This window comes from Sesamum indicum, linkage group LG9 (genome assembly GCF_000512975.1).
Source record: "Sesamum indicum cultivar Zhongzhi No. 13 linkage group LG9, S_indicum_v1.0, whole genome shotgun sequence".
Taxonomy (NCBI): Eukaryota; Viridiplantae; Streptophyta; class Magnoliopsida; order Lamiales; family Pedaliaceae; genus Sesamum; species Sesamum indicum.
In genome coordinates this window covers 7,733,224-7,745,319 of record NC_026153.1, presented here as the reverse complement: position 1 = coordinate 7,745,319, position 12,096 = coordinate 7,733,224, and the positions used below count along the sequence as shown (strand labels likewise).

General features: G+C 36.5%; 4 protein-coding genes across 4 annotated transcripts in view; 1 reads left to right on the top strand and 3 right to left on the bottom strand.

Annotated features, from left to right (window-relative positions):
• LOC105171056 (dicarboxylate transporter 1, chloroplastic) lies at positions 1 to 2,322 on the top strand. Its single transcript, XM_011092062.2, has 3 exons — positions 1 to 813; positions 1,363 to 1,584; positions 1,960 to 2,322. The coding sequence occupies exons 1-3, from the start codon at positions 157 to 159 to the stop codon at positions 2,320 to 2,322; spliced, it is 1,242 nt and encodes a 413-aa protein (XP_011090364.1). The 5' UTR covers positions 1 to 156.
• On the bottom strand, positions 2,343 to 4,857 carry LOC105171057 (chaperonin-like RbcX protein 2, chloroplastic). The gene is made up of 5 exons (XM_011092063.2): positions 4,228 to 4,857; positions 4,010 to 4,101; positions 3,759 to 3,816; positions 3,584 to 3,649; positions 2,343 to 3,490 (listed from the first exon to the last, which is right to left on the bottom strand). Exons 1-5 carry the CDS (start codon positions 4,519 to 4,521, stop codon positions 3,368 to 3,370), a joined length of 633 nt encoding a protein of 210 aa, XP_011090365.1. The 5' UTR covers positions 4,522 to 4,857; the 3' UTR covers positions 2,343 to 3,367.
• On the bottom strand, positions 5,802 to 7,878 carry LOC105171055 (60S acidic ribosomal protein P2B). Its single transcript, XM_011092061.2, has 4 exons — positions 7,741 to 7,878; positions 7,521 to 7,610; positions 6,436 to 6,668; positions 5,802 to 6,340 (listed from the first exon to the last, which is right to left on the bottom strand). The coding sequence occupies exons 2-4, from the start codon at positions 7,606 to 7,608 to the stop codon at positions 6,314 to 6,316; spliced, it is 348 nt and encodes a 115-aa protein (XP_011090363.1). The 5' UTR covers positions 7,609 to 7,610; positions 7,741 to 7,878; the 3' UTR covers positions 5,802 to 6,313.
• Positions 9,575 to 12,096, bottom strand: part of LOC105171162 (DNA polymerase epsilon catalytic subunit A) — a 23,619-nt gene continuing 21,097 nt past the window's right edge. Inside the window, exons 45-48 of the mRNA XM_020696989.1 lie at positions 11,617 to 11,784; positions 11,324 to 11,533; positions 10,588 to 10,694; positions 9,575 to 10,446 (exon numbers count right to left, since the gene is read on the bottom strand). Of these exons, the coding sequence (XP_020552648.1) occupies positions 10,086 to 10,446; positions 10,588 to 10,694; positions 11,324 to 11,533; positions 11,617 to 11,784 (846 nt within the window). The 3' untranslated portion in view covers positions 9,575 to 10,085. The remainder of the gene's footprint in view (positions 10,447 to 10,587; positions 10,695 to 11,323; positions 11,534 to 11,616; positions 11,785 to 12,096) is intronic.

Here is a 12,096-nt window from a genome sequence, read left to right as displayed (position 1 = left end):
AAGCCACTCATAGCTTCTATAGCGACGGGAGTTATTCTATGGTTTGTTCCTGCACCAAATGGGGTCTCGCGCATCGCGTGGCAATTGCTCTCTATCTTCTTGGCCACCATAGTGGGAATCATCACTCAGCCACTGCCGTTGGGTGCCGTAGCGTTGATGGGTCTCGGCGCATGTGTTTTGACAAAAACGCTTACGTTCGCCGCGGCGTTTTCAGCTTTTGGGGACCCAATCCCGTGGCTGATCGCTTTAGCATTCTTTTTCGCTCGAGGGTTTATCAAGACTGGATTGGGGAACAGAATTGCGTATCAATTTGTGTCTTTGTTTGGGAGCTCGTCTTTGGGATTGGGATACAGTTTGGTTTTCAGTGAAGCCCTTTTAGCACCTGCGATTCCCTCGGTTTCTGCCAGAGCTGGTGGGATTTTCTTGCCACTGGTGAAATCACTATGTGTGGCTTGTGGTAGTAATGCAGGTGATGGGACTGAGAACAAATTAGGTTCTTGGTTAATGCTGACCTGCTTCCAAACATCTGTGATCTCGTCTTCTATGTTCTTGACGGCTATGGCTGCAAATCCTTTGGCTGCTAACTTAACTGCAAGTACTATAAATATGCCCATTGGGTGGATGGACTGGGCTAAGGCAGCAATTGTGCCAGGATTGGTGTCGTTAATTGTCGTACCATTGCTGTTATATATAATCTATCCACCAACGGTCAAGAGCAGCCCTGATGCCCCCAAGCTTGCTAAGGAGAAGTTGGAGAAGATGGGGCCTATGTCAAAGAATGAGATCATCATGGCCGGAACTCTGCTTCTCACGGTATGGAGATTCAGTACTCTCAACTTGACAGTAGATTTTGAGTTCGTAGTACTGCATACTATACATATATTGTTTTCTTGTGTTTGATCCATATTTAATAATGTTAATTTGGTTAAATTTTGTGCTCATGATTTGGCTTGTATGTGATTTCGGTTTTATGCCGAGATGTATCGTCTCATTCTATTGATTGGATGTGAAGGAATTGCATTTAAGGGTCAGAAGCACTCAAAGGACTCTTTTTAAACAAATTGTGTATTGTGTCAATTTGAGTCATATGGTGAAGGCGACTGCCTGATCTTTGACTTGAGATGGAGTGTTCTATTATGATACTGAAATCCCAGTGCCCTTTGGATGCCGAGACACTAATAAGAGTGATCTAGTTGATGAACAAATATCTGGGAGATCTTTGTATGTCATTTAAATGGACATGATACACTCCATATTTTTGTCTGATTCTTTGTTATTGTATTCAAGGATGTGTGTGCGTAGTTATATATTTCTTTGAATGCAAATGACCTTGTCCTGATATTTCATGCTGCTTTAAAACAGGTAGGGCTCTGGATTTTTGGGAGTGTCCTGAACGTTGATGCGGTTACTGCTGCAATTCTTGGACTATCCGTCCTCCTTGTAACTGGGGTCGTCACATGGAAGGAATGCCTAGCTGAAGCCGTTGCCTGGGACACTCTCACTTGGTTTGCTGCACTCATTGCAATGGCTGGATATCTAAACAAATATGGTCTTATTTCTTGGTTCAGCCAAACTGTTGTTAAGGTACTTTAACCCATTTTCCATGCCTTATACAATAGACCCTTTTTACAGGAACGGATCCCCCTTGTCCATTATTTGGGAAAATTGTTTATAAATTCAGGACGGAGACCAGGATTTCTCTGGTTGCCCTTATATATATGTGGTATAAATTTGCTAACCGTGCAAAATTTTTCTGATGTTTTTCAATCATATCCTGTAAGAATTTATTGGTATTCATCTCTCAGTGTCTTCTACCCCTTAATTTCTCATTTCTGTTCCTTATAACTGGTACCAGAGCATTATGCAACGCATCTCCTTCATTTCTTGCTTCTTCCTAATGAAGCAGTGATTTTCACTACACAATGGTCGCTCGACTTATTTTATTTGCTTTTCTTGCAGTTTGTTGGTGGATTGGGTCTTTCATGGCAGCTGTCATTCGGCATTCTAGTCCTCCTCTACTTCTATTCCCACTACTTCTTTGCCAGCGGAGCTGCTCATATCGGTGCCATGTTCACAGCATTCTTGTCCGTAGCCAGTGCTCTCGGCACTCCACCATACCTTGGCGCTGTCGTTCTCTCCTTCCTCTCCAATCTAATGGGCGGCATTACTCATTACGGTATAGGATCAGCACCCGTCTTCTATGGAGCTGGTTATGTCCCACTCGCCAAATGGTGGGGCTATGGGTTCTTGATCTCGATCGTCAATCTTGTAATTTGGCTTGGAGTTGGAGGTGTCTGGTGGAAGGCCATCGGCTTGTGGTAGGACCACTTCTTTACATCATATTTTCACAATTCGTGACCGGACGTTGAAGTTTTAGCTTCCGGATGGATTTTAGTAGCTTGGACGTGGAGGGGCTTAGTTAGACTTCTATACACAAATGAGAAGGTATTTACTGCTGAAACATAGGAATTTTTAGTGTTCAAATTTTGACATTAAAACTGCAGATTCAACTGCTTCCTTCAAATGCATCATTTTCTCTCCATTGCTCTGTTTTTGGAGGTTGTGGGACTTATTCCCCTTGATTTATGGGGGATTTTTCATTTCTGTACTTTGCCATGTCATAATTACGGCCTAAGTAGTAATTAATAAGATGTTTTCTTCTCATTTCTCATCATTAACTTGTTGATCATGTTGTACTGATGATTCAATCTAAACTGTATAATCGAACATTTTTCCTATATGTATTCTTCGATGTTTACGGTGTAGGTTAGGTCATACTTAGGTTGAGGTCAGCCCCATTTGCATATAAGACCACCAAATAAGAAAGGCCAAACCAAACTAATCAATATAGCAAGTGTAATACAAGTATCTGTGTCTATGTTTGATATTTTTGGTGTGGGTAGCTCGGCTGAGATGTAGTTCCAGCCACGTAGGTATCCATTTTGTACACTGAAATGTAAATTTGTGAGTCGAAAAAACATGTCCAAATGCTCGAATCTAACCGATTCTATTGTAAATTACTTTGCCATTTGCGACCATGATTCTGAATCTAACTCATTTCTGATTTGAAACCATGTTTCTATTGACAAGCATAAACATGAGGACATTACAACAGGGGTACACTTAGCACCTTGTTCTTGATTGGTCTAACAGTATTCTCCCATGTCCTAAAATGCTCCTTCAAAACTACCTACAATCTATATATATATATATATATGTACAGATTTTCATGCTTACTGGATATACTAATAAGGAAGCATGTTGCATATAAGAGAGACAGTATAATATCTTCCTACACTCCAAGATCTGCAGCAAACCAAACCAGAAAAGCAGCATCAGCAGCAGGTAAACCAGCGTTATCGCCCCGTCACCCAACCACCTCTGTGTTTGAGTCATCCGAGGGCCAAACCACGGTCTCCATCAGCCGCTCACGCATCAACTCCAGATTCTGATCAGAGATCCTCTCATACATCTCGGTATGATCACATTTCTACAACACATAGTAACCGAATGTAACAAATGTAACACCCATGCGACAAAGAGTATGGCAAATGGGAAACCACATAAAAGACAGTTCTCAAACCTTAATCCATCTCCCATAGAGGTGAAGGCGAGTCACCATTACTCTTTCCGCAAGTTCATGTTGCTCCTGTGAGAAAGAAGTTTAAGTTATACAACGGGTGTGGTCTAATTGAGGGCGGGAAGGAGGGAGAGATTATAGATGATGTTTGTATAACATGGGATTGAAAAACGTGTACCTTTCCTAGGTTCCGAATGAAGTGCTTTCCATAACCAAGCTCATTTGATGCGACAAAACTGCGAGGTTCAGTACCAAACAAACATATTAACGTACTATGGAGAGAATTTTGTAATCTATAGTGCTATAAATCTGTACTCTCTTACCAAATCCACGTAAACAATGGTGTCTCCAGTTAAAGGACGAGCCGTTAAGACAGCACGTGGGAATATATGACAAACTCAAAAGCGGGAACAAATTTGAAGGACTTACTTATAGAGCCACCTATACTGTGTAGGGTTCATCTCATAAAGCTGGTTCAATACAGTCCTTACAGCCTTGTATGTGAAATAGTAAAGAATTTGCTGCACACACACAACATCATCTTTCATCACATATGGTTCTTGAACAGATGAAACAACAAACCATCCATCCAAAAACCTGGTCATTATTACTAAGTAGTAATGTCAAAACCACGAAGAGGTTCTTACTTCTTTAACATCCTCAAAGCTGTCTTCATACTGTCCGAGCAGTTCACCCACAACCACAAGACTCCTGTTTTTCCTCTGTTTTCTCAGATTCTTGGAGCCCGAAAGAGCTCTAACAGAAAAGTAATCAAGAAACGAACTTCTCAACTCCAACGAGCCTAAACGAGGCACCCGCTTTCTAGTTCTGCCAACTAAATGCCTCTGCAAAATCAGACCTCCAGACGCAGACATGGTGGCATCCAGACAAGCCTTACCACCAACCAACGACGAGCCCACAAAAGACACAGCTCCAACCATTCTTTCCAAAACAACAATACAAGATTGAGGTTTATTTAGGAAAGTAAGAAAAGCCCACCAAAGAAAACGAAGAAACACTACTAGTAGGTGTATTGGTGGGCTTGACTCTTGAATGAATATGAGATTTAGAGGCGCATGCACAGCGTAAGATCAAGAACGAGAAGCCTGTTTGTGGGATGGAAAGTCTTGAATGATCGATGAAAAAAGAATTGGCTGAGGGGAAAGTCGTGAAAACTCTGGCCAGAAGAATAATTTGAGGCCCATATTTGCGCTACCACAGAGCTTTTATGGAGGCCAGAAGCTTCGGTTTGGTGGGTTCTTGGCCACGTTTGAAAACCCTGAAAAGTACGTGCAGATTATTTGTGGTTGTCGGAAAACTACTTAGCTTCAGCACACTCTACTCTAGAGCAAATTTTAATTTGTATTCGATTTGATAAGATGAAAATTAACTATATAATAAGTTAATATATTTCTCTTATGATTGGAATCATTTTAATAATTAATTATATAATAAGTGTATTATAGTTATCTATAATTTTTGTAATTTAAATTAGATTCAATCGAATGAAACTAATCGCAGAGCAAGTATAATATATTTGACATGTGATCGATTTTTTTTCTAAATTGTATATCAATTACACGTTAAATGTATTACTCTTATCATATAATTGGTTGTCAAATTCAATTTGGATTAGAAATTTGCATTATTATATGATTAATTTTGATTCAATATATCTATGGGTAAAAAAAATCCTACTAGAGTCAATCTTCTAATCATTGATACCTTAAATTCATTTTTTATTGCTATGTCTCTGGGTAGTTAACACGTGGAAAAATCGTACTTTTGATACCACACCATAGAGAGTGTTGCACATTTGATCTCTTAATTTATATATATAATAATAATATATTATTTAATTTTATATTATTCATATATAATTAAATTAAATAATTTATTGAATCCAAACCTTTTATTTTTTTAAAATTTAACAATTACGATTAATTAATTAAATCCAACAATCAATATTTAATTAAAAAAATCCAACAATTATTAAAATAAAAAATATATATATTAAGTAAGAATATAATAATTATTTTATAAAAAAATTAAACACCATTAATTAAATATAACGAAAAGGGTACAATTGAGCTAAATTTAAAAAATATACAAGAAATTTTTAACTTATTTTTGAAACAGAAAGAAAATTTAAGCCGACTTTTTAAACACTAGAGTTTTATGCACTTTCTCCCATAAAAAGCCCCCAATATCACTCAGTATATCGCTTACTGAAATTAACATTTCTACGAAGTATTTTCAACAACAGAGATTCTTGTACACCTCAACATTTTTCAGGTTCTAGAACGCAAGAATAGGCAATTAACCCTATAGTACGTTTGATCAACGGTTACGCCCTGACATCTACCGCAAAAGCATCCCTGAACAATCTATCAACCAAGCGGAATCATAATTTACCAACAGATTGTTAGCTTCACAGCCTGCACTTTAAACTTCATAGCAAACACATCTGAAGACAAACGCCAGCAAATAATAGCTCCCTCATAAATCAACATCAACCAGTAAAAACACCCAAGTTGGCAATAACTTAACCCATCACTAGAAAATCAAATTCAATTATATCTTCATCGTCTCCAACTCGCTTTACTGCAGCAAAATTCCACATCCCCAACTAAAACTAGAGCTAAAACCATAAAAGGAAAAAAATTCTCCTAGAGTAAACCGAGGTACAGAAGCGCAGAAAATTGTTTAACAGACAACTGCTTTTGCAATTTCCTAGTCGAAGAGACTGAAGCCCATGTCCTGCAACAAAAGTAAATAGACAAGTCAGGCCACAAGGTAAAGATATGCATAATATGTATAATGGGCACAAAAAATAAAATAAATTTGGAAGCTACATCATCAGACTCCTCTTTCTCTTCCACTTTCTCTTCTTTCTTTGTTTCGGCAGCTGCAGCAGGTGCAGCCCCACCACCTGCACCACCACTAACTGGTGCAGCAGCAACTGCACCACCACCTGCAGGTACAGAGGCCAATTTTTCCCTTCCAGCAGCGATCAACTCAGTAATATCTTTGCCCTTGACTTGAGCCAAAAGCAATTCAATTCTGTCCTCATCAGCCTCAGCTCCAACTGAAACATAAACAAGGTTGATCAACAAAGTTACTCAAAAAGAATAGCTACCAGAGACTAATGCTTGATCAGAATTAACCAAAATGACTACAAACATCAGATGTTGATAGCCTTGTGCTGCAAAAAATTTGATAACAAGACAGAGCACCATATAACAGTGATATACTAGAGCTATTTTGTACCATTCAAAATGTCATTATAGTCAATCCAAACTAGCACAAATAGTGCACTTCTTGATGCACAAACCTAAATTCCATTTGCAAATTTCCAAAACATTAAAGTTACTAAAATGTCGAACCAGGCATGTTGTTACTAAATCAACCATACCTAGTATTCACACCACTATGAACTACTTTATCACATCAATACCAGATTATTTAATTTGTACATCAACTGCTGGCAGTGAATCAAATGGGGTAAAAACATAAAACTGACAAACAGCAGTTAAACTAAAGTTTTGATCTAAAAAACAATGAATTTCCTATGTTATCGTGATGTGTTGGATAAAAAACAGTGATATGGGATAACACGCATTAAACAAACCAACTTACAAGACTCCATTTAGAGTCTCGGAAGTCGAATGTCTAATTGCTCTACATTTTCATCCTATTCATCCAAAAATGCTCTGCTTTAAAAGAAAAATTAACAACTAACTAACAATACAGCCCAAATCCTGATACCCCATTCTGGAAAACTCCAAGCCCAAAATCTAGATGCATCCTAAATTCCAAAGAATAAAATTTCAAACGTCACTAAAGAGCACTCGCTACCTAAAACACACACACACACACAGGCGCACATATATAAAGAAGTGAGTGAACATAGTAGACGTATAGAATCGTAGAAAAGAACCTGAGCCGAGGATATCCTTCAAATCATCGGCGGAGGGGGAGGTGTTGCCACCCAACACAGCCAACAAGTATGCTGCTACAATCTTCATCTCTATTCAAATCAGAAACAAACTCAACATTAACTTAAAAAAATAAAAACGCCGAGACAATATAATTCAGATTCATATAATCATTTACACAAACAGGAACGAAATTAGAGAAAGCGAGGGGAGAGGAATTACTTAGGAGATTTGCCGGCGAAGAGTTCCAATTTCCCAAAATGCAGCTGCTGCTAGGATTTAGTTTCAATTTCTATTCGCGATACGCCTATATACGTGGGTTGGGATTTCTACTTATACCTAGGGTTTATGTGGATCAAGTTTGGTTGTACTACCGGTACTACCCTTGGGCTTGTCAATTGGGCCTAAGATATTGAAATTGGGCTTTGGGATATGTGCCCTATAGCTATTTGATACCAGCCTACCAGGGAATTGTCGATAAATAAATTTGTGAATCATTTCATTTAAATTTTTAAATAGAAAAAGAATAACTTATAAATAATCTAAATTTAAAACTAAAGTAATTAATAAGTATAAGGCCAAAAATTATATTGACTATAAAGATAAATTTACATACAAATAATGAGTTTATATTTTGGAAAATATAATAATATTACATGGTGTTCACTTGGATAATCTCTATATTTTTGTAATATATGGATGGTGATATTTATATTCATTAATAAACATTATTTTTTGGCCATATAGTTCGATAGGTTTAATTATTTTTTTATTATAAAAAAGTAAATAATAAAAATATAGTTAAAATAATACATATAATAAAAAAAAAATAGCAAGTCGCTGACACACTTCACAGAAAAGAGTGTCCGCAACTCTCTACATTTTTCTTTTCTTTTTTTTTAAATATAAATTTTATTTATTTATTATTATCTTATACTTATTCATTATAATTTTAAATTTACAAATTATAATTAATAATAACTTTAATTTATTTCTATAATAATTAATAAAACTAATTATCTTTTTATAATTATTAATTTAATAATTTACTAATTATAATTAATAATAACTTTAAAAATTTATTAATAAAAAGATACAACAAACTGTTATAAATATTATAATAATTACATACAAATGTTGAAAATAACCGCCCATCTTCTTATTTTCTCACCTACATTTTGGGTTGGCTCATTTTGTTCATCATCATCATCGGCATTAATATGAAACCAACTTGATATTATTGCAGAACTGGACTCCATACAATCACGATATGCACTAAATAAGATAAATGAAATTGGTGAAATGTTATATCTTGGTGCATATGGTTGATTAATGACAAGGTTAAGATAAAGATCAACATGTGCAGAATAAGATTTTGCATAACTTGAAATGTATGAAACTTATTGAAACCAATCATCTTGTAGTGCCGATTAATACACTTCAAGTTGCGGACTTCACATCTTTTTTTTATAAAAACTTTGCGAAGTCGCGAATTGTCTATAATCTTATTATATGTATTATGTTAATTATATTTTAATTATTATTATTTTTATAATAAAAAAATAATTAAACGTAACTGGATATGAATCGAAGGTATTATATTAGCAATATGAATTTGTATTGACGTGAGATATTAACCATTGGATCTCACACATGATAATGAAAACAATACTGTGTGTTAATCTACTGATTCAAAGTTCATTTGGGTACAAACTTACACAAACAAACATCAAATTTCTTTAACCGAAGTAAATTAAGATAAAATAAAGACGGCCTCATTAATTGCTTGGAGTTACCATATTGCGTGATAGAACTGTGCCTTCGACTTTTATTCATGTTATGGCTCCTATGGTGTTGTGTGTGTGTGTACTTTCTTTACATTCTGTATAGATATGTCCTTCATAATTAACTAAGTATACCTCGAATAGGAAAACCCTGAGAAGACACCTGGATGCAGCCATTGAACTTTGCTACTGATGCAACTTAAACCTATATTATAACAAGTACATCCGCATATCAAACTAGTCCTTGGCAATTCAGGCATTGATTAATGAGCTATGTGAAAACATTTATATCATATACAGTAAAGGTCCGATTTGCGGGGTTTACATGACAAGTGCATTTGCATCCTTCTATGACCTGATCTGATATTCTCCTATGCAACAATCTCAAGTTAAAACTATCCTAGAGTGTCATTGACTCATAGTATACAAGGCAAATAATACATAATCAACCCCTCCACCAGCTTAAATATTCTAAGATGGGTAGAGGAACTTAAATTTGAATTCAGTTAACAAGATCTGAGGTGATGAGGCCCTAGACAACTTCTGCGTGGGAAGACCGACAATGGCCTCCTTCGACATCATATAATCTCCTTTCTGTATCTGTACATTGCTGCTAATAGCCATATGGATAACACAATCTGGATCCAGCATTTGATGTTTATACTGCAGTGACCAGAGACGACGTCTGACACGTGCATTGTATAGCTCAGATGTATTTCTTGCACTGATTGAGGCTCAGAAGGGAACTGCATATAATTCAATTCAGGTGTTTCGTTTTCACATTTATCTGACTTCTAAGATCCAAGAGACACATTCTTGGAGGAGTTCGAATTTCTGAGCGACTGCTACATTCAAGAAAATTTGCATTTTGCTGTGGAATTCAGAGGAATTTTCCTTGCATGCAAATGATCCAGCACATGCACAATGTTCGGCTAAGTGGGCAGCTTTGATTTGATTGCACTTGAGGCACACGAGGTCTTGAAGGTGGTAGAGTCTTTCCCTCTGTCGAATAATCTGAAGGAGAGCATTCTCCATCACTTCACGGTCATAAGGTTGCCCACACTGAGGCACAGCGCAACGCCATTCCTGAGCCATTAATGCCCTGTCACGGCACAAATCTAGATCTCTGCAGTCGTTGCAGTAACTGCCAACAAAATGCATTATGTTAGCAATTAATTCAAAGAACTGAGGATCCTTCGGTAAGTATTTCTCATTGAGATAAATCATGAAGTATGTAAGCTTTTACTAACTACAAATGAATTATGAGGCATGCAGTCAGTTTCACCTGCAAATGACATTTGGTAGCGTTAAGGTCATAGATAGATTTTGAAATTCAGCCTCTGGAGCAAATTCCCTAATGCGAACCAATTTCAGAAGGTTCCTTCTCATTACCTGTGCAAATCCAAGAAAACAATTGCTTAAACCAGACATTTTTTATTAGCAACAAGCAAGACATTATCACACACCAGTATAATTCTATGAATGAGTTTCTCTCTATGCATATAACTCATGCCTGTATTAAATCGCTGTCATAATGTAAGGAATTATAGCTAAAATTGAAGTTTTAAATGTAGGGACAACGATAATGTTATAATACCGAAAGAAAACTGTAGATCACATGAACAGATGCTGAACTGCTGAGAGGGAAAATCTATATGCTATAAAACATCAGGAATTAAAGAAGTTGAGACCTAATGAGATGATTAATTCTCAGAAAGATGAACTTTGCAGGAAACTATAAGGTTCTCTCGATGAAAAAAAGAACTTCTACATGTTTAAAGCAAATAAAGGAATGGACAATTACCAAACCATATCTCATTAGTTCCATGTATGTTAGAATGATCCAAATATCATTAACTCAAAATCCATAATGCAAATAAACTGAAGTAGCTGGGGATGGGCAGCGTTGCTATACTTTTGCTGCTGTGCAGGTAGATGATGCTTAGGATTAGTGTAGAGGCAAAATATGTAATAAATAAATAGATATGTCAAGCCTAGAGAATGTTAGAGACGCTCTTTACCAGAACTTCATGTTGCACTTTTTGGTCAAGTGCCAAAACTGCACAAACATATTTGATGAAATCCAGAGCAGAATCCCCCTTGTGAATGTCCTTCAAAGATTGCGAACTTCCAATTGAGATGTTATCACTCTGAGACTTGCTTCTTCCTTTCATGTGAAGACTTGGATCACAGACAATTTTAAGAAGTTTGTCTGTAAAGTCAGTTCCAATCTGTAGGACAAAGAATTATAGAAGTTAAGCCTAAAAGTCTGTGGAAAATGTTAAAAAAAGAGTTCATGCATTTCAATTAGTACCTTTTTCTTCAGAAATTCTGCCATCTGTGATTCAAGAATTTCAGCAGTTGAAGCTGTGATTGATGGTGTACATAGGTCACCCATTGCAGATGCTCGTTTTGCCGCTTCTTCTTGTGCATACTTCCATGGAATATATAAAAATTCCGAAACAATCAAGATGAAGTAATCCTGTATAAAATAACAAAAATTAATAGGCAGAACATGGAACAGTCTCACAGGTGAATAGCCTTATATGTAGTAGTTGTGCATTCTCTGGAAAGGCTGGTTTCTAGTGTTTACAATTATGGTGGTGAAAATGTGGAGCTGATGATTTTCAGGGAACGGTGAAACAGGTTTAGGACCTGAGAGCAGCATCTTGGCCTTTTGCCAATGGTATCAAAATCTCATGGTAAATATGGTTAAAGATAATAGGTAAAGACAGTATAGTATTTGCCATCGTTTTTCTGATTGGGCACATTTCTGCCGATGTTAACAACAGTT

Bases quoted from the DNA above. Each gene is read 5' to 3' on its own strand.
- LOC105171056 (XM_011092062.2), top strand. From the start codon at position 157: ATGGGTCTCGGCGCATGTGTTTTGACAAAAACGCTTACGTTCGCCGCG. The intron at 814-1,362 runs GTATGGAGATTC...GCTTTAAAACAG, and splicing joins CCGGAACTCTGCTTCTCACG to GTAGGGCTCTGGATTTTTGG. The intron at 1,585-1,959 runs GTACTTTAACCC...CTTTTCTTGCAG, and splicing joins TCAGCCAAACTGTTGTTAAG to TTTGTTGGTGGATTGGGTCT.
- LOC105171057 (XM_011092063.2), bottom strand. From the start codon at position 4,521: ATGGTTGGAGCTGTGTCTTTTGTGGGCTCGTCGTTGGTTGGTGGTAAG. The intron at 3,650-3,758 runs GTACACGTTTTT...TCTTTCTCACAG, and splicing joins TCATTCGGAACCTAGGAAAG to GAGCAACATGAACTTGCGGA. The intron at 3,491-3,583 runs GTTTGAGAACTG...TATGTGTTGTAG, and splicing joins TCTATGGGAGATGGATTAAG to AAATGTGATCATACCGAGAT.
- LOC105171055 (XM_011092061.2), bottom strand. From the start codon at position 7,608: ATGAAGATTGTAGCAGCATACTTGTTGGCTGTGTTGGGTGGCAACACC. The intron at 6,669-7,520 runs GTTCTTTTCTAC...TTTATGTTTCAG, and splicing joins GAAGGATATCCTCGGCTCAG to TTGGAGCTGAGGCTGATGAG. The intron at 6,341-6,435 runs GTAGCTTCCAAA...CTTTTGTTGCAG, and splicing joins AGAAAGAGGAGTCTGATGAT to GACATGGGCTTCAGTCTCTT.